Source organism: Ambystoma mexicanum, chromosome 9, assembly GCF_040938575.1.
Source record: "Ambystoma mexicanum isolate Mex_15411 chromosome 9, UKY_AmexF1_1, whole genome shotgun sequence".
NCBI classification, from domain to species: domain Eukaryota; kingdom Metazoa; phylum Chordata; class Amphibia; order Caudata; family Ambystomatidae; genus Ambystoma; species Ambystoma mexicanum.
Genome location: NC_090931.1, coordinates 957,102,656 through 957,124,440, shown reverse-complemented (window position 1 = coordinate 957,124,440; position 21,785 = coordinate 957,102,656). Strand labels below are relative to the sequence as shown.

General features: G+C 44.3%; 1 protein-coding gene across 1 annotated transcript in view; it reads right to left on the bottom strand.

The window, feature by feature from the left end:
- Positions 1-21,785, bottom strand: part of BBS5 (Bardet-Biedl syndrome 5) — a 396,157-nt gene that overhangs the window by 126,252 nt on the left and 248,120 nt on the right. The window contains exons 8-9 of the mRNA XM_069616160.1: positions 5,710-5,772; positions 1,987-2,121 (exon numbers count right to left, since the gene is read on the bottom strand). Coding sequence (XP_069472261.1) covers positions 1,987-2,121; positions 5,710-5,772 — 198 coding nt within the window. The remainder of the gene's footprint in view (positions 1-1,986; positions 2,122-5,709; positions 5,773-21,785) is intronic.

The window sequence follows — 21,785 nt, the reverse complement described above, 5'->3', positions numbered from 1 at the left end:
ATTAGGCTGAGGCTCTGCAAACAGGCCTCAAAGCATGCTTGCGGGGAGACATTTTAATGTTGCAAAGTGACTGATGGTAATTATTTTACATGATTATAAAAGCTTTTGTTTGAGGGGTGTTTCTTTGACAACACCTGTTCCGCGTTCTGTTTAAATATTGCTGTCCCAGCTGCGTCTGGGGCCAGGAATGAAACTGCATTACTTCTTGCCTGGCATACACTCCTTTTTGACTACTTTTGTAATTTTTTACTGTTGAGTCCCAAAACAACCCCCCTGAACACTTCTATTCCAATCCTATGCTTGCTGTCCCCTCGTGACTATTTATTCTACTTTACAATATCTTCAATGGCTACCCTTTGAATCTCATCTGCTCTTTAGTTTCCTCTGTATCGTCTTCAAGTAATTCTATGGCCTCCTCCTTATCTTTCATCTTATCTCTCGTTATTCCCCCACCTGCTCTCCCCATTCTCAATCCCTTTTTCTGTGAACTCTTCCTCACCCTTCTTTTACCTTTCCCGCTTTCGCCCCTTTTTTTTGCTTGCAACCAAGCAGTCAAATGCTCTCCCCCTCCCTTTCACCCTTTTCTATCTTCAAAATTCGCCTCAAAGCTTATTTTCTTTCTAATTCATTTTTTGCTTTGATTGTTCAATTTGCTCATCATATGTACCGTTGATGTCCTTTTGTACAACACTCAGGCACCAAGCGCTATAGAAATAAAATAAAAATACAAAAACATGAATACAAATGGGCCCTTTGGCAAGGCCTGCAGTCAGCAAGGGGTGCATACTCTGCACGTCCAGGCAGGGTGGGGTGGGGTGGCAGACCAAGCATGATTGCTCCAGCCAGGTATTCTGCCCCTGGACGGGGAGTAGCAGGTAGGACAATTTCGGAAGGCACAGAAGCCCCACAATCTGCAGCATGGGCCACAAGTGACGAGAGGGAGGTTGTTGGTAACAGCACAAGAGGGCTGCACAGCTCCAGATGACCAACATGCCAACTGCATTCAGGATTAAGCTCCTGGTAGCAGCACATGAGTGGGGCTGTCCAGCACCCCATACCACCAGCAGAATGCCACCCCCACCTGCACCAGTCCACAGTGGACCTAGTGCACAGTGAACCCACCCTTTAGGCAGAGGTTAGTACAGGGTCCGAAATGGCATGCCTGTATACAGCATCACTGTTTCGGTGTACATCCGTCAATGGAAAAACCTGATCTGTTCTTGGAAACGCCCAGCAGGATGTTAATCAGTGACAATCCGTAGTCAATTCTTGAACTAGAGTGTGACCACCATGCAGGGAGTTTGAGTGATTAATCACACTGAAAGTGGGGTGCACATTGAGCACCTTAGTCCCCCGCCCCCTTCCACCACACACACGCTTCCATGGTCTGCAGCAATGCATGCTCTCCTCATATAGAGCAGGTACAGCTAGGGAAGCATCAGTACACAGACAGGCAAAGTACTAAAGTTGCATCAAAATCATCCATCACCTACATGCATAGCCACAATACAAGCTTTCCTAACACAGTGAAGATTGGTGCACAGACAGCATAAGTATATAATTCCCTGACAAAGCGAACATAGGATGGAATGAGTGAGACGCAGAGAGGGGTAAGAAGTGAAACAAGTACCCGCTCAAGAGCCTTACTATTATCTGGAAAGAGGAGGTGGGGGTTGAGGTAGCGGAAGGGTAAAGGGAGAGATTCTGATGCAATGCGCTCATCTGCAGAAGTATACAGTATGATGCAATCGATGGACCAGTGTCATCAACAGAATTGATGGGGATAAATAACACGGGTAAACGTTCTGCATTATATCCACACCATATAATTGGCTTTAACTCAGTGTGGCACTGCCTTCACCAAGACCTAAATATACGACTCATTGCCAACACAATAACACCCTGGCTGTCTTCTTACAAGGTATTTGAGAAAATGCTCTTCAATAACAATCTTTCAAGACTTCTCCGGAAATCAAAGCACGCTACCTTTTCTTCCATTTCATAGTCCACTCCGAATATAGGACTTGCTGAGTAGACTCTGTGGAGGGAATTTATTTCTTTGACAGCCTCCTGAAGTTTCTCCACCGGGTCTATTTTAAAACCAAGTACATATCCGCCACTCTGCAAGAAAAAAATGATGTTACTAGAGTTGTACGATATTTAAATGTCCTGAAACAGCTAGTTTGGATTCCTGTTAATAATGCCATCAGAAATTCATATAATCTAGAATTGCACCACAACTGTGTCGTAGATGTCTACACAAAAACTGCAGCTTCTGTTCAGCCAATCCTCAACGGCGCAATCACCTTTGCAACATACATAGGAAAGAAGGAGTTTACAAAGCTACACACAAATGATTTGCGGGTCACATAAGAAGTCCTGCTAGTCCTTTTACGTCTATCCGTTTTCGTGGTTCCTGGTATTGATTGCCTGAGCCCCGCTTGAGCCACCTCCCATTCTCAGCTTTTCACAGGTGGCCCATTACCACAAAGCAAATACTTTCCATTGGAGAAAGGGGCAGGAGGACGCATGGACGTGTCCCTTCCGAGAGACACTTTACCAGCCCAGAAGATCGGAACAAGAAGAACAATACAAGGAGCAACCGAATAAGCAACGCCACTATAATGAGCAAACAAATCGATGGATAAATACCACTCCCTCTCTTTTCTTTCTGTCTGCATTTTCTAACCCTAGTTGCACAATGCTGCCAGTTTCCAGCACACCCACTTAATACAGCCTTACTAGAAGACTGCATCATTCAGTTATCTAATTACAGCACACTCACCAGATCATTGCCAGTTCCATTGGGCCCAATTGGCACATTGTACCTACTTAATATATCATGGCTAGTCTACATTATGCCTGCATGGTACATAATATATAATTTCCATGACGCCCTTTACTTTATGTCCAGTATGTTAATTTACCCAACATTGCCTGCGTCACTAAACATATCCCCCCACCCCCGTTTATTACGAATTAGAGTCTCCTGCCAAAACTGCCTTTTCACAGCATGTTTGAACCTCTGCTTCAGGTGCGTTCAATGCTCCCCGCATTGGTCTGGAACCTGCATTGGTAGAAGAACTACTATCTTTAGTGGAAACTGCCCCCAGGCAGTGTTTGCTATGGCCGTGCAGGATGGTGGAGATGGGTTGGACTGCCAAGCCTAGCCTGCAAGCCAAAAGCAGACACAACATGCACCTTAGTCTCTTACCAATGACCCATTGACAACGACCGATTTTGCACTGTGGTCGTAATGTTGAAGCAGTCATCGGAGTTGCCCTGGTTGTAGGTCAGCTGAAGTAGATTTTGTAGAGGTACAGTGTGAGGATTTGAACGGGGTAAAGCACCCTCACAACGACCACACAAGTGCACGGGCACCAAAAGCAGCACACATCTAGTCATTATGCTGACCTTGGCACCCATTCAATATTCCTGTCTACGTGACAGCGCTGAGACTGTACGACGTCCTTTCATCGCAGGATGTTTTTTTTTTTAAAAAACCATCACATTTTTTTAGGGGGGGGATTAGTGAATTATATATATGGGGTGTGGGTTTTTGGCAATAAATACAAATTAAAGAAAAAGGGGGGATTGTGGGAGGGAGCCCCCCTAAAATAGATAAATAAAAAATTTGATGGTTTTTTTTCATTAAAAAAATAAAATAAAAATAATCGCTGTAAAAAACCCGCGAAAGAACAGCCCGCGATGAAATGACATAGAACCGCTGAGACATACATTGGTTCATTACACCATTACACATTTCTAGTTGCAACCCTAGCCCAATAACCAAATATGTCTGGTATTATCTGATAGGTGCAACAACAACATATGAACCAATGTTAGCAGTGGAACTAACACTACTACAAGCTGCAAGAGTGGTCACTGTTCCAGCCCGAACACTTGTACAAATCCTTTCAGTGATCCATTATAAAGACCAGGGTGTTGACATTGAGAAGGATAGGCAATCCAGCACATACCTATTCCATTGTTCCGCCATCACCCTTGTTTATTGAATATTATTTAGTTTAGTCCCTTCAGCCATGTGTGAATTTCTATAAGTGTTCCATATTGAGCCTCAGTTTACAGTAAACCACCAATTTGTCCATTGACGAAGAATGTGAAGGGGGCTCCTTTACCACTCAAAACTGCCCCAGTAGATTCGGGGCACATGCGAGATCTCACACTGCAGAAAGAGCAGATCACCCGCGGGCAGCACCACAATGCTGGCATGTTCTTGTCGCAGAAAATGATCAATTGTCAGAAGGCAAACAAGGTGCCCAGCTGAAAGAACACTGCAGACAACCAGGCATTGGGTTGGGGGGGACGGTCTCCGGAGGGGACGGGGACTCAGTATTGCTTCTCTTTCTTACATATTCAGACGGAAGATGTTTGAGACCTTGGACATTAGCATGGCTAGTGGTTACGCTGTCAACTGGCGACTCCCAAGAAGGTGTACCTTGGGCCCTCCATAGATGTGAGGTAGTCGTACCATTCAGTTTCTTGGACATTGGCTCTTACAGGAGGAGTAGGCAGGACTACTTCATAGGGTGAGGTTTCATCAGTTTAGGAATAGGAAAGACTTAGGGGGTCATTACGAGATTCGCGGTAGGAGGTTAACGGGGCCGGTAGAGCTGCCGGCCCCATTAACCCCCCTACCGCCTCATTACAAGTTCCGCTCGCGGGACCCGCTAAAGACGCCTGGTTTTACCAGGCGTCCTTAGCGGGTCCTGCGAGCGGTCCAGCATGCTAACAACGGGCCCGTTGTTAGCATGCTCCCCATTCCCATTGAGCCCTATGGGGGCTCGAATGGGAATGGGGATGGGTTCCTGGAATGGGGAAATAACGGGCCCTCCAAGGTTGGAATGGCCCGGTCTTTCCCCATTCCAAGAACCGGGACCCAGTCCCCGGAATAATGGGGGTAGCCATGCCGCAAATAGTGGCATGGCTACCTCCAAGGTCGTAATGACCTCCTTAGACTTAAAGGGCACACGCGAAGTAAAGAGTGTGAAGAATAAATATATATATATATATATATATATATATATATATATATATATATATATATAATGTTAAAAGATATCAATGCAGAGGGTGGTGGTACGAAAATAGGAGTGCAAGATGTAGGCCAGCATTCATCATGCATAGGAAATATTTATTTTAATGGTTTATTAACTCTTGGGATAAAAAAGGTTTTTATTCAAGCTCACAAACTTCATTTCTCTGTACTCTCCTCCACGAAGCAACTCCCCACTGGAATACCTTTATCCAGTCACTGAAGCCAGCCCTTCTGTTGAACTATTCAAATCCAGACTGATGCCTCACCTGCTAGCCAGGGAAGGGGCAGCTCCTAGCACCCCACCACAGCCTTACAACGGATCAACTGACATCAGCTCTCTCCTACAGTGGAGGCTGTCTTTGCCACACCACTCACTCACTAGTACAATTACACGCACCCTGAACATTGGCACCATCTTGGCATTTGGATTTATATGTTCATCCCAAAATGTGGGATGGGTACCAATCTGTGCTTCCTCAAAATGTCACAGTCCTGCTGCCAAACTGACACTGGGCTTACAGAGGAGGGGGTACTCAAAGGATTACAAGGGCACAAATGTTCTTTCATCACCACACTGGGAGTACAGTATCAAGTCAAGTACAACCAAACTAAACCAAAAAAACAGGGTGAGAAAAAAGGCTTTAACTTACCTGCTGTGAGCTTTCTATGACCAGGGCCAAACCAAACTTTGAGTCCCTGATCTTTATTGAACGCTGGCAATATGAAAAAAGAAGAAAAAACGTGTTTTAATAGCACACATTAAGTTTTCTTTTTTTGCTTGTGCAAATAAGATACATATGCAACACATGTAGCAAAAAAGCATTGATTAGGTCTCCTGCTCACCATCACCAGAATATCTATAATGAACTTTTGAAAGTGGAGGTAACTGTAACATACACATCAGACAGTTATAACCCATGTTATTACTGCACGTCTTATTTGGATACACATTTATTTATTTGCATTACGCCGGAGGCCCGCGGGCATCACGGTGCAACAAAGAGACGCTAAGACAAAAGGGCCATATATAGACAGGACTTCTGGCATGCCAGAGTGAACAAAGCGGATATGAATGGTAATGTCTATCTCTCATTTACTTGAAAAGGTGAGTTTTCCGTTTTTTCGAAAGCTCAAGAGGTTGGTATCTAATCTCAAATTTAATGGTAGGCTATTCCATTTGCCAGCGGCAACTGTGGAAAAAGCTACCTAATCTGTGCACTCTCTTAAATGAGGGTACCACAATTTGGCCGGTTGTTTCCGACCTTAAAGTTCGGCCTGGCACATATCGGGAGATTTTGGATTTGAGGTATACCGGAGCTTGGCCATGAAGACACTTGTGAACCAGTGTCATTGCTTTGAACTGGACCCCATCATCCACCTTGAGCCAGTGCAATTGTTTCCTGGCATTACTAATGTGTTCGGTTTTTGTTTTATGCTTTATGATTCTGACCGCGTCATTCAGAATATGTTGTAGTTTGGTAATGCATTGTTTGCTTGCACCAAGCATTAAAGCATTCCCATAGTCAAGACGTGAGAAGATAATAGCTCTAGCTAGGGCAGCGCAATTCTCGCTTAGGAGTGGTTTAATTGCTCTTAGGAGTTTTAGATAGTATGAGCAATTTTTACTCGCATACGATGCCTGAACATCAATGCTCATCGCAGGACGTTTTTACGCAGGGTTTTTTACTGCACATTTTTTACGAAAAAACCCATTGTTTTTTTTTCAGGTGGTTAGAAAATTGTATATATGGGATGTGGGTGTTTGGGAATAGATAAAAACTGAAAAATGGAAAGCGAATTAAATTACATGCAACCCAAAGTACACCCCCAATGTCTTAACCTTGCTTGTGACTGATACTGGGAGATCTTTAATGAGAAAGGACATGTATTGGGCTGTTAATTTAGATCGTGCTTGGGTGGATCCAAAGACCACCAACTCAGTTTTTTTGCCATTGAGTCAGAGCCAATTATGGTCCATCCAAGATTTGATATTGCAGTAAAGTGTCTTGATGGAGTCGCTGTCTTTCCTATAGTCTCCACTCAGCTCCATTACCAGCTGAGTTTCGTCCGCATAATTGACGAAATAAACATTGATGTTATCAAGAATTTCGCAGAAAAGACAAATAGAGATTGAAAAGAAGGGGAGATATGCTGGCTCCTTGGGGCACTCCACACAGTATGTCCATTACGTGAGAGAATTTATCTCCCCAGTACACCTTAGATTTCCTTTTGGTCAGGAATGACATGAGCCAGGGTGTTGCTTCTTCCAGCTCACTCCAAAGCGCGTTGGATCAGGCTGTGATCGATGAGGTCAAAGGCCATGCTTAAGTCGAGAAGAATGAGAAGGCCTGTCTTCCCTTTGTCTACTATGTTCAGCATATGCGACTGGAGATCCAGAGATCCAGCAAAGCAGTCTCCGTACTATGGGCTACACGAAAGCCGCATTGCTGGTGGTGAAGGATCTCATTTCCCTCTAAATAGGCCTGTAGTTGATTGGTGACCACCTTGTCCATCACCTTGAGGACAAAACTGCAGTTCGTTATAGGTCTTAAATTGCTCAGGTCTCTGTAATCTAGATTGGATTTCTTCACCAGAGGGGTAACTGTAACTGTCTTGATACTAGAGGGGACATCATTATTATGAAATGAAGCATTTATTATCATTGTAAGTACTGGAGCAAAGAATTCCTGCATTGTCCAGGATCATTTTTGGTGATAAAATGTTCTCAGCACAGGCTTTTCATTGTGGCAAGGGTTTTCATGGCATCTTCCACAGTGATCTCTTGGAAACTGAATGTTTTGGTTTAAATATGGCTATAGTAGGTGGCTGGGCGAATATTGGCTCGGATATTTGGGCACTAGTAATCTGCTCGCAAGCTTTGTTGATCTTATTAAAAAAGGCTGATTGGGCATTATTACACTCTTCCTGTGACGGTGTGAAAGTAGTGTTTATGACAGCAGGCTTTTCGATAGATTTTAGTATGTCGAAGAGTTTACTAGTCGCATTAGTTGCTGAATGAATTTTGTTATTAAAAAAGTTTTTCTTCGCCAGGAGGATGCCTTTACTATAAGCTTTTTCAGATTCTTTCCAACTATCTTTCTTTGGTGCAGATGGATCTTTCATCCAACTCCTTTCTCTTGTCTCAAGCTCAGTGTCGAACCATTTTTGGTGTGTATTATTGGTTCTAATCAATTTAGATGTTAGTAGAGCTTTTGTGTCCACTAGCATCTTCAAATGGTGGGAAAACTTTGACAATATGCTTTCACACATAGCCCCTTCCTTACGTTGATTCATAAATTTGGTAGTACACAGTTCCAGACCAGCCCTTCCAATTTTCTTATAATTGTCAATACATATTATCATCTCACGGATTAGACAGAGACATACCGAGGAATTCAATGCCCCCCCCCCCGTTTCTTCAGAAATCCGTCACAATACACAGGAGAGTCAGAAGAATATTTCTCTGTCATCCAGTGTAGCATTAAGGGAGGGGGAGGGAAGGATGAATGGGAAGGTAGGGAGATACACAAGTGTTTGGAAATGTGGTTATATTATACTATGTTATTCAGTATTTATACTGTAGCCATCACCACCATAGTGGTCTTATGGTGCTCAACATTGCAAGAGAAGCAGCGCATTGCGACCGGGCCAGGGTGTGGTCAGAACTTGGTCCGGGGATATAAAAGAAGAAGGGTCGTGGCATAGGAGGTGATAGGAACGGGGAATTAGCCAGTGGACAAACAAGCTAGAGTGGTGGAAAAAACATATGAGGCTACAAGCAGGGATCATGGTTGTTAGCTGGGATGTGTGTTTAACTGTGATTAGTTATTGGTAATCATGACAGAAAGTAAAAAAAAATGTGCAGACAGTTTTACAAGCAAGACTTAACTGCGAAGGCAGTTTCCAGACCAAACGATGCCCGGTTCTAAACATGGTTGGTGTGTGATTGGGTGATGCACTTGAGAGCGAGCGGGCTCTAGTGATAATTTGGTGGTAATGCAAATCCCTACAGCATGACTCGCAGCCTCCTTTTTTGAATATTTTAATATGTACTTTTTAAATAAGACAAACCACACTTAGTGAAAAGCAAGCTTAGCATTTGATCAGGACCTTGGCATGTCTAGTGTGTATACAGTATAAGAGTTACTGAGCACATCACTGGGATATTGTAGATATAATATTAGTTTGTCCTAAAAAATGATGATTGTATCAATAACTAGTGCAAACAATTAGATCTAATAAATGCAAGGTGCTTGTGCTTCATACCGAAAACATACCAGGGAGCAAAACGTGATCGAAATATAACCAGAGATGCCAATAATTCCATACCATCTGAATGGGTGTACTCAGGGCTTTAAGTGGGGTAAGAAATCGAGGGGGGGGCCCTCATTTGGGGGCGTGGCTTGTGGGAGGGACGTGGCATAAAAAGTACGCAAATCGTAGGGTATACACACAAATATATATAAATGTTATATATTTGTGTGCGTACCTTACTATGGTTTGTGTACTATGCAAGCTATCTTTTCTAAACATAGAGATATGTAACATATTTCTACGTTTATAAAAGATGTCTTGCAAAGTACACAAACCATAGTAAGGTACACACACAAATATATAACATTTATATATATTTGTGTGCATACCCTACGGTTCGCCTAGTTTTCAGGCCATCTTTTTTAAAGATCTCGGGTTTATAAAAGATGGCTTTGAAAGTACACAATTCAAGCCATCTTTTTGATTACGGATAAACCTCAAAATATGTCGAGGAATCCCCAGGTTCGCCGAGGGTTAAAGACGCCTCGGCGACCTGGGGAAAACAAAGGGACAGTAACTGCCTCTGGTGACCTCTCGCGCGAGGGGTCACCAGATGCAGTTACTATGACTTGGGGAAGAGGCAGCCAGGCACAGCGTCGCTGCAGTTGGCTGCCACTTCTGTCAGCTTGCCTGACTTCATGGCAGGCGCATCGCCCATTGCGGCTGTGGCCGCGATGGGATAATACATCCCGCCAATGTCGCGGTAGGACGGGGGCCCCGGCAGGGCCCCGGCTCAGTCTCACTTTTTGGAGACTGCCGGGGCCTGGCCCCGGCCCACTTTAAGCACTGCCCAGAGCCAGCGCAATAGGGTGGTTTGGGGCTGAACTGGATTGCACTGAATTGGCAGCATGTTTCCATTGGTGTAATGCCATTCATACCCATATCTCAGGGGTCTGTAACCTGCAACTCCCCAGATCTTCTTTACTACCAGTCCCATGATCCCTCACCATTGACTCCACTGGCTATGGCTGATGGTAGTTGTAGTTCAAAACTTCTGAGCGTCACAAGTTCTAGACACCTGCCATAGCGTGTGGGGGTGTTGCCCAAATAACAATGTTGTACAATGAAAGTGTGAATTTTTCTGACAGCCTGTGCTGCCGCAAACCTAACCTCACCGAGAGGCAGAAAGCAGTCTGAAATGTGTCACTCATCTTTAACTGTAGATTTGCAGGTGTGTAGGGTATGCAGGCCACCTAAAAATCTCACTGCAATGTGGGTGGTCGGTGGGGGGAGACAAAGGAGCAAGACCGACATAAGACCGACATAAGCATATAGGAAAAATACTTTGTAGCATTCACAGATCTCCGTCATGGGTAGTGTTCCTTATTTAAATAAACGCATGTATATCGCTGCACAAGAAGAATCCCACAATGCTTTTTACTTCGAAATTTGAAAGGAAAACAAGTAAAAGGGACATTGAAGGATTTCTGTCTAATTGGATTCTCTGGCGACACATTAGATAAAAGCCAAACAGATCAACAAAGCCCGTTTATTTTATTTATTTTTTTATAAATGGAGGACATGACCTGTGCAAGAGCCAGCCTCCAATGAGCTCCCATCATACACTGCAGGGGTAACCGTTGATTTTGGCAGCAATAAAATAGGATAAGTTTCCCAATGGTTCCCCTAAAGATGTGTGAAAAAAGCAAAGGTGGGGGAGGCTATTTACGATATTGCGATAGAAAACAAAGATTAACGCGTAAGCAGCTTTTCCCAACCTATCATGGGACCTTCGTTGTTAATCAGAAACAGGTGAATAAAAAAGGAAGTCATATCGATAAAAAGGGGCCGGAGTGCCAGCCCATGAGAAGAAAAAAAACTTATGTGATTAATTGTAGACAATATCAAGGTCACATGATGGGAGGCAATGGGGAAAAAGAGGAACGACATGTATTACTGGAATTTGAAATCAGAGACCGTTAGGAATGCCCCGAAACGTGGGTGACTGCAAATATCATCAATGCAGAATGTCCTGTGGAGTGCGGCTGCGGCTTCTCTTCCAGATGCAGGCGGTGTTAACAGGTGGTAATATACGGGACCGTCCGTCTTGTTGCAGACTGCTATGCAGTCAGTCAATTTCAGGCCCTGACATTGACTAACAAATGGCTGGTTTACCTGAAATCGTTAGTCTTGTCCAAATAGTACATCAAAATGGATTTGGAAAAATGGATAGAAGGACAACAGTTTAAAAGGATCAAAATAGAAACCGAAAAAGTATGACGACTATGGGGTTGGTGGGGTGAGAAGCCTATTCGCCACAAAAATAGGGGCAAATAAAAAAAAAAAGCCTTTTTTATTTACACTTGTTTGAGAAATACGCAGGTCACCTTGTTCTCAAAGGTGACCTACATATTTCAGTGGGGCTGGACAGGAGCGCAAAAGATGTGCTCTCCAGACCTTTTGCATACATAGGGCACAATTCATGGAAGTATTTGCACGGTTCAAAGTGGTTTTGCACTGCCAACACAAACCCTTATTCATGGAACTCTGCAAAGTGTATTTCTGCAGTGCAAGGTCAGTATAAAGTCATTCTTGCAGTACAAAATGACTCTGCACTGCAGAAATACGCTTTGCAGAGTTTCATGAATCAGGGTTTGTGTGGGCAGTGCAAAGTCATTTTTCAGCCGTGCAAAGGTACTTCGAACCGTACAAGAAATTCCCAACGCTGATATAGGACAGGCTCCCATCACCCACAGGGGTGCTGGAAACACATTTTACAGTTATAATCGATTAACGGGCCCATCAGAGTGAAATCTAAACAAAAAAATAAAATAAATTCATCTATCCTTTTTGAGGGATAGAAATGGCAGCTTGAAAGCAGTGTATCCGGCCGCTGCTGTCACAAAAAGGACCCTGTCAACTTGCACATCCCTGTGCACCTGCAACAATTAGGCGCAGGGGAATGCGATCATGTTCTGTGCATTTCAAGGCACCTCCGAATGGGACGGGAATTGAAATGCGCAGAGGAGCCCTCTTCCTTGTGTAACGTGCAAAGGGTGACCCAAAAGGGCACCTGAATGCGCACATCCGTTCAGATGGCCACGGTAGATTTGTTTGCCCTTTTTTTGGCCCAAGTGATGAGATGTGCTAACGTTGTGCGAATTTGTCCCTACACTTCTGAGTAAAAACTCGTAATATGTTTTAAAGCACAAAGTACATTCTCCTTGCTGCGGCAATAGCTAAGGCAGGTCAGCGGGATGAGCGCTGTCTACTGTGATCGGTTTTTTGCTCTGCAGGTTCAAACCCGGCAAGGTTGACTCGGCCTTTCATTCTTCCGAGGTTGATAAAAGGAGTACCAATTTCGATTGGGTAATAATATATGTAAATATGCTCTATGTAAAGTGCTTTGGATAAAAGCACTATTTCAATTTATTTAATTTATTTTGCATTTTAGTTTGTTAAAACTTTTAGCAAAAGCAAGCATTTAGGGTAAAAGCACTATACAAATAAGTTATTGTTTTTATTATTATGGCTAACTTACATTTAAGCTGTTGGAGATCCAATTTGTGATTGGTTTTGAACAGTGGGGCACATGAACTTAAAAAGAGCGATCAATTCCCACAGAGGATAGGGGTGCTTCAGTGGTGGAAAACCCCTCTTTCTTTCTATTAGAAGAAGAATTTGTGAAATCTTTATTTGCACAAAACCAGAGTCATTAGTGCTCCCCACCATACTTGAGCGACCCATTTTGTTGAGCGACCCGTTGTGTTGAGCGACCCATTGTGTTGAGCGACCCATTGTGTTAAGGCCATCGTGGAAGTCCTTACTTAAATCTATTTGAAGCGCATTATTTGAACTAAAGGAATCTCCTCCGATTTGTTCACTTTGTAGGTGTGTTGTATCCATCACACCACTGTGTATTTGGCCCCCGAGGAAGATCCCATAATCTTTGGAGGGGTAATTTGAACATGTAGGGTTTGATAGTGGTTATCCTCATTTGAAGAGGAGATTATATTTTGAACAGACTAGCAAATGATGTTTGGCCATTCATTTGGTTGTCTTTTGTTAAGTCATGCGGCTTACAATGTTTGTGAAATCATCTTGTTATTGTTTTAGACATTTTGACTTACATAAAATTGAATTGCACCAATCAATGTGGTTTGTCAGTGGGTTGCGGCAATTTTTTGATCATTTGGTGTAGATTGATTAAATTGGTTCTGCACTCGACTTCAAATACGCTCAAACTGTGTGACCTCTCTATGTTTAAAATAATATGTTACCCTTCTTTTTATTTATTTTTTAAACTCTGTTTATTGATGTCTTAGCACGTACAACTCATTGCAGTTGCAACCATAGTACATTCATGTCATTTGACATACCACAATCATATAATGATACATTTGCACTTATATAGAAGCGTCATCGTCTATGGCCATTTCACATAAATACATTGGAAACGGGGCCCATGTGTCTTTGGGGCGATTGCTTGTTGGTACAGTCAGTGTGCATTGTTGAACCCCTCAGTATAATTAGGGCTGCCCTCTCTAGGTAGAGGATTAAGGTAATGTTAACTGTGAGCTACTAAGCAAAGTATACAATATGTTGCATGCATTATATTCTCCAATTTGATGTGCTGATACTGATGTTTACAGTGGAATGCAAATAACTCATTTGAATAATTATACAATGCCAGTATTTGAAGGAGTCAGACTGTGCAATTGTGCATTGATGTCTGAATAAGAACCGGTGCGTTTTGGAACTTGACTAATAATAACTGCATGTAAGTGGTGACAACTTGGACGAGCCAGATGCTGTTGGTCTTACATGGTGGTTTTTGTGGCCATATTATGTTTACTGAGGAGCCATACAGTCAAGTTCTGGTGGACTTCAGTGGTAGATGCTGCCTGCGATGCTGGCTAGGAATTCAGATCTGCTTTGCAGCTTCACCATGGTACCACAGAGATGTAGATTGTCTGGGTAGGTGAGAAACAACTTGGATTCAATCAATGTTATGATTGTTTTGCTTACGAGATGAACCAGAGAAAAGGCATTGGGAAATATTAATGACCAAGGCAACCAAATGGGCATTCCCCTAAGTGTGTTATGTCTCCACACAGTCAAGCCCCCGCTCAGGTTCAACGAGCGCTCTGTTTAAGATTCCCTTCTTTTCTAGACCTGGGAGGTGTACAGCCTCCAGTTGATGATCTCTTACCCAAGACCAGTGCCCTGCCCTGTGAGCCTTACTCAAGAGGTTTCTTGATCTGGTCCTTCTTGTTTGTTCGGTTGGTACGAAATACTAGTGCTGAATGTTCAGTCAAAATCAGTGTGTCCTGAATTGATATCTTCGAACCAGGTGCACCGGTCATGGCTCTTGCATGTTGATACAGTGCGAGGTGTACCCATCTGCTATCAAGCCTTTGCACTGCCAGATGACTCAGGTATAATGCATTTTGCACTGCCAGATGACTCGGGTATAATGCATTTTCCTTCTCCTCTTCTCACTGTCTGTACATAGCTCTCACAGCTCCTTTCTCTTTCCCCACCCTGCCATCATGTTTCCCTGTTATGTCAAAGACTCTGGAACCCCTCATTACATTCTAGATTTGTTGTTCTTAGGATTGTAGAATGTGTGTGGATTTCAGTTATGCTTATTCCTTGATGAAGGGGACTGAAGTCAATCTGTTGTACCACTTACCAGAATAAATCTTAATGCTTGATCTCAAGAATTCGTTGCCCCAGTTATTTCACTGGAAATGAGGGCTGTCCTCGTTGGCTGCAGCCGAGAGAGGACAGCGGCAACCGGCATGCCATCACTTGAAGCAGATCATCAGTAACAGAGTAAGGAGTTGCCGAGATTCGCTTCTCAGCTGGGTGTGAAGGAGACTCTACAAATGTGCTGAAGCACTGATTGAGGTGCAAAGCCAAGACGGGAGCGCGCAACAGCGCTCGACCCGAGTCGCAATTAGCCCGAGGTACACAGGCGGAGCCGAGCTGTGGGGAACGTGGTGAGCAGGAGGCCCTACACAGCCCCGCAACAGTGCTGGAGCAGAGCTGTGTCGTGCACAGAGCGAACGAGAAGCCCTGAACCACCCCATCGGTCAGACGAGAGCCACGAGTGGAGGAAAGGACCTCTAAACACTGCAACTTACGTTCAGCCATCTTGGTGGCATCAGTGTTGGCATACCAACCAGGCTGGCATTGTCTGCGCTCTCCCAACTGAATGTGAGAAACTGTTCGCAATGGCTAGGGAGAAGAGCCAGGAAAGCCTTCCTGAGAATTTTTTTTTCCTTTGTTTCTTTTTCAATTTCAAGTTGCTGGCTACAACGTGCTCAAAATAATAATACTCATAAAAATAGACTCTGCAATTTTTTCGGAAGTTTTAATTGCAATTTACGGAACTGTCATGGCAAATATAACTGGGCCAGCTCTGTTCCTCGTGCAACCCGGTGAGCACTTCATGAAGTGGAGGGAATGGAAAGATTTTTGAAGTTCATTTTGGCAGTTTATGGCCTAAATTATGCAGTAGGAAGAAAAGATAGATCCTTTACCATTTTCTGGGTAGTGCTGGACAAGATGTCTTCAAAAGGCTTCCCAAACCTTTGCAACTGCCTGATGTTACTTCCTGCAATAGTTTTGACATCAGCATTGCCAAGCTGGATAAACATTATGAAGTCAGAGAAAATACAATTTTGGCCAGATATCACAAAATGCCGTTTTGGTCACTGCCATGATGAACATATTCACGATGAATTGATGATAAAGTGCTCCGATCACTGAATCAGGGAAGAACTATGGAAAGAACGAGATCTGAACTTGGATAGGACAATGGAGATTGTGAAACAAGTTGAACATACAGCGCACGAATATACAGCGCAGTGTATCAGAAAGCTTAGCGTGGAAGTTGAGAAAGCATTGAGAAGAGCCCAGGCGGTGTCAGCGCTGTCTCAAAAGGAAAAAATCATAGACAGAGGAACAAGAAATCTGGTGATTCCAGAATTGGTGACACCAGGAGATTCAAGAACACTGGAGGGAGGCGGGAGAAGAATGGTTTTCGGAGAAGTGATGGTTGTGATGATAATTATGACACTCGCAGACGAGATATTCGTGACTCACAGTAGAAAAGATGCTTCTGATGTGGCAGTCTGCAGCATTTTGCCAACTCGAGAGAGTGTACTGCTGTGTATGTTGAGTGTCGTGTGTGGAATATGAGGCCACTTTGCCAAGTGTTGCAGAATGGCAGCTGCTTGTGCAAGCATACAGGAATATAATGGTGACGATGATGACTCAGATGGTGAAGTGGTTGGGGGAGTGCGGGTCATTCAAGTTGGGAATGCTGCCACTGGTGTGAAATTGAAGAAACTGAGATCCCTAGTAAAAAAACAATGGTCGAGAGGCTTTGAAGTTAGTTGACAGCGGTGCAGACTAAAACCTCATTGGCAAGGACACATGGGAGGAGGTGTTTCGGGGGGGGGGGGGGTGTGCTCAGAGAAGCTTCTGTCAAGGCCAATGCGTACAGAAAAAATCCTATTAATATCATTGGACAGATGCAGGCAGAATTAGAATTTCAAGCGAAGCGTGCCATTGGAAAGGTGCATGTGACCAGTGTTGGTGGCGATTTGCTTTCATGGAGCAGTCAAGCTGCTCTAGGAATTAAACTAGACCCTAATGCCAATCAACCAGTATATACAGAGGTGAGCAAGACCAGCCGGAAGTGTATGTGCACGATGAAGAGTGTGACAAATGCGTTTTGTGAAAACATATCGAGTTGGGTACCTCAAGTTTTTGAAGACAAGGTAGGATGTCTTTCTAAAGTATTTACAACATTAAACTTAGGTCAGGAGCTGTACCTGTGGTGGCTAAAGTACAGACAGTTCCTTTGGCCCTGAAGAGAGAGGTGGAGATTGAACTAGCGTGCATGGTGAGAGAAGGAGTAATAGAGCACACTGAAGTGTCAGCCCCATTGTTGTTGCATGTAAGAGCAATGGAGCTGTCAGGCTGTGCATTAACCTGAGGGGCCTCCACAAGTGTGTAGTCAGAGAAAAGATTCCCTTACCCAAGATTGACAAGCTAATATCGGATCTGTCTGGTGCTAAGGTGTTTTCGCTGCTGGATTAAAAGTCAGTCTACCACCAAATACCACTACACCCTGATTCGTGTGATTTGACGGCCTTCATCACCCACTGTTAAGACTGGAGGGGGGTATCTGTACTCCTGCCCTATATATATGACAGAGTAGAAGCACAGAGCACCCCAGCCAAGGCTCTCTATAGGGTGGCAATGGACAAGCAACCAAGGCTTAAACTCTCAGGAGGTGATGCAGGCTGGTTCTTAAGTACAGTGTAGTCCCCAAGCCCCCACAAAGGAATATCCACACACTATGTTATGTGATAAAACAGTTCTTTATATAAATAAGGTTTAATATATATATATATACACAATCAAGAACACTCTTTGTGCTTTGGCCAATCCGATATGGTAAATATTTACAATGTCTATGTGGAACCACAGTTCACTCTTGACTCCTTTAAAATACACCAAAGTTCCAATGGCATACAAATCAAATAGTAATGTGAATCAACATCAGACACAGGAAGGAAGACAATTAGGTTAAATAAATGGCAGAATAGTAATTTAGCTACTAAGACACAGTTCTGTGTGAGGATCCCCCCACCTGGGCAACCTGTAAATTAAGTGTATCAACAAGCCCAGTCATTATAAGATAAAAATAGTCTTGTTTCCTGCAAAATTTTTCTACTCCTCCAATGTACCCGAGTTTAGCAGAATTTTTCGACGGTTCGTCGACGGATCCCTCGAGCGTGAAATCCCTTTAAAGCAGGAGCCACAGGGCGTCGAGAGTCCTCGAAGAAGGTGAACCCTGGCGTCAAGAGTCCTCGATCAAAAGAGTTTGATGCCGCAAAGATGACTCAAAGAACACAGGCCCGGCAGAGGGCCTCGGGTGTCGGATGTCAGCATCAGCGATTGTGACTCGACCACGTCTGGCTTTCCGATCTTCCTTGTCGGCGTCTTTGGGACGGGAAACTCAGCGGATTCTCCTCGGTTCATCGATGACCTCGACTTTCTCTGGTTGGACAAAGTGGGCGACGGTGATGGCAAGGGAGTCCTTGGTTTAAAATGTTCTTAGGCAAAACGTGGAGCGTTTTGGCTCTGGTCGCTGAGCAGCACAGCGCCAAGCTGTCCTCGCTTCTGGGCAACACGACTCGACTGGCTTCCAGCGGTTATGGAAAACCTCTGAACCCTGGTCGACGGTAATGGACTTCAACGGCCTCGATGTCCGGGTACTTTACTTCAGATTTCATGGCAGACACAGTCTCTGGTCAACAGTCTTTCAGTACTGGCTTGCAGGGTGACTCGAAGATCAACTTCTTTCCAATGTTCCCTCGTAGCTCAGGGAGAGGTCTGGTAGCCAGGTACTCTCTTGGATCAGTCCTCCACAGATTCAACATGTTTCAGATTGGGTTGAAGGAAAGCAGCAGCAATATTTCTTCCACCTGGGCTTCAAGGATAAGCAGCTTCAAGTTTCAACTTCAGCTTTTGAACAATTCTGGTAAGTGAGAGGTCCCCAGAAATACAGTCTCGCATCTCATTCACACTGCTGGGTCAAGTTCAAGCAGACACTCGTTAAGAAGGGCATTCATGCAGGCAGGCAGCCAATCAGGCTCACAGTGCATTCAGGCGATTCACTTCCACCCAGACACCCATAACAAGCAATGTTTGATTGGGACAAGCACCCAGCCTCTCAGCACACCACAATGCATTCATGTCAGTTTCGGGTGGGGCTATTGGTCACACACTCCATTCACCCTGGTCCCACCCCAAGGGTGTACCCACAATGTACAGTCACTGGGAAGGCTCCAGCCAGTCTGGCCTGGACTTCTCCACAATACCATATATGGTTTTTACACCCAACAGCCAATCAGGGGAAGGGACAAAGTCAGGGCTTCCCAGGACTTTGGGAAAACAAGGTAACAGGGGTGACAGGTAACAGAAACCAAAAGGCCATCTTATCTCCTATCAGGAATCCACTGATTCATATGGCAGGGCCTGGGTATCCCAAAATGGAGGATACTCAGAGCACCTGTCAAATTCAGCATGGAGCTGCCACCAGCCCATACCCTGATCTGCGGGCCACACACAGGTGCCCAAAAACATACACTAGGGGTACATGGTTGTACCCCCACCCATGGCTGCCATAAGGGTATCCCAAGGGTCTCTGTTCACACAACCAAAAAGAGGAAGAGCTGCACTGCCAGGAGTCCCACATGGACTCCCATGCAGAAAACAAGACCAAACACACATAAGGGAATACAGGACAAGGACATGAAGGGCCTGTCCCTCCAATGCATTTCCAGCATCACACCCACATTGGCAGGTTCAGATGTGTGTAGATTCCATTTGGTCTAGTGTTGGCTGTGAGCGTGTTCCAGAGGGTTATGCATACCTTGCTCGGTGGACTCCCAGGCGGGAAGTTCCTCCCAAGATGATATCTTGATATGGGGACATGATTTGATGAGTCATGATCAGAGGTTGCGTCTTAGAAAGGCTAGGCAAGGCGGGACTTACTCTGACTTTATAGAAGTGTAGCTTCAGGAAGGAAGAGGATGAGTATCTAGGCTACACATGGACAGGGGAGAGGGTAAAACCCAAAGTTAGTGGAGGCAATTTCAGAGATGCTAGCTACCAAAACAAAGGCTGAAGTATCCTCTTTCTCAGGTCTTGTTAAGTATTATGCTAAATGTACGGCAAGCAAGACTGGCAAGTTAAGGAAGCAGACCACATTTTTATTGTCTCTTGAGTGCGACAAGGAATTTCAAGATGTCAAGGGGTGTATTGTGAGAGCGCCTGTTCTGAAGGGATTCAAGGAAGGTTTACAAATTATAGTGCATACAGATGCCAGTGACCTTGGTCTGGGTAGTGTGTTGCTACAAGAGGATTGCAATGGGAGCGAGTTCACAGTGGCTTTTGCGTCAAGAGCCTTGAGAGATGTGGATAAGAGGTATACTGTAATCGAACAGGAAGCCCTGGCTGTGATCTGGGCGATTGATAAATTCAAAGTGTATCTGTATGGAAGGAGCTTCATAGTGAGGACAGATCCCAAACCCTTTGTCACTATATTTAACAAGGGTGGTCTTGATGGTGTCTCTTGATGGATTATGAAGTGGGTGACGAAAGTTCAAGGGTTAAGGTTCATGGTTGAGCATGGGGAAGGGAGAAAGAATACTGTTGCAGATGCCCTGTCACACAATCCTGTCGGGAAAGATGATGGTTTGGCAAACAATGACCTAGAAGGGGAGGTGAATCTCAAGAATTTGTGGTAGCAGTTATTTCAGACTCATGTGCATTACCCACTGAAATAACAATGCTTCTGTTACAATTATCCTCCATGGTACAGGTTGAAGGAACAAAGACACGGTCAATGGCGTAGTCGAGATGCACCATCGCACAAAGCAGCGAGGGCCACAGCAGCAAGAGTCAGCTGGTCTTTTCAGTTTCCTGACTTCTGTCCAAACTGGTAATCTAGACGATTCAACAGCTGTCTCACGTCACGTCTCGTCTATGGAACTATGAAGATAAAAGGTCGGGAAAGAGGATAGTTTTCTTGTTTTAGGGTGGGAATGTTTTTAAAGCCCTGGAAATTTCTGGATGGAAAATATTTTCTTTTTCAAAGAAAAATGCCTTCAGTCATGTCTTAATAATTGTACCCCAAGTGCTAGATATTATGCATCAGGTGTGGTGTAGTCTTTAGAAACAGTAGTCATTATGGTCACTATACACCTAGTACATAGTCCACGTTTCCTCCATACTGATGGGAGCCCCTTCTTTGAGGTCGCGACCAGAGTCATTTGTGTAGCACAAAAAAAAACAATCTCCCCTTTAAATTTGTTTGACACCCGTCCAAGCCGACTCCTCCCACCAGCCACACGGTCAGTCTTTGACCACTCTTATGCTTCGAATATCTGACCGATATACACGGGATGGAGGGTGGTCCGTATGGAGGAAAGTGGACTAGGAGTACAGTAATTACTACAGTGAGTAACTATTTCTTACTCCTACACCCATCTGGGGTACTACTGGGTAGCAAAGGGTTTGTGTAGGACAGCCTATCCGAAACTGGCATCAGCCCTGGAACTAGTGTCCAGGCAATAATGATTACAGAAAACAGATGGTGTAGACCATGTGGTGGCCTTGCTAAAAGGCCATGACCATGCTTTGGTCCTGATGGCAGGAGCATACATGCCATAAGGAGGCTCGCACTTCTGCATGTAATAGCAGTGTCTGATGGCTGAGACTTGCCACCTGGCGATAGTGTCCTTAGAGGCCTGTAAGCAGGGATGCTGACCACTGAATGTAATAAAAAGGGAGTATGATCTCCTTAACTGTTTAGTTCGATGCAGGTAAAACATTAGGGCTCCGGTAACATCTAGGGAATGAAGAACAACCTCAACCAGAGACT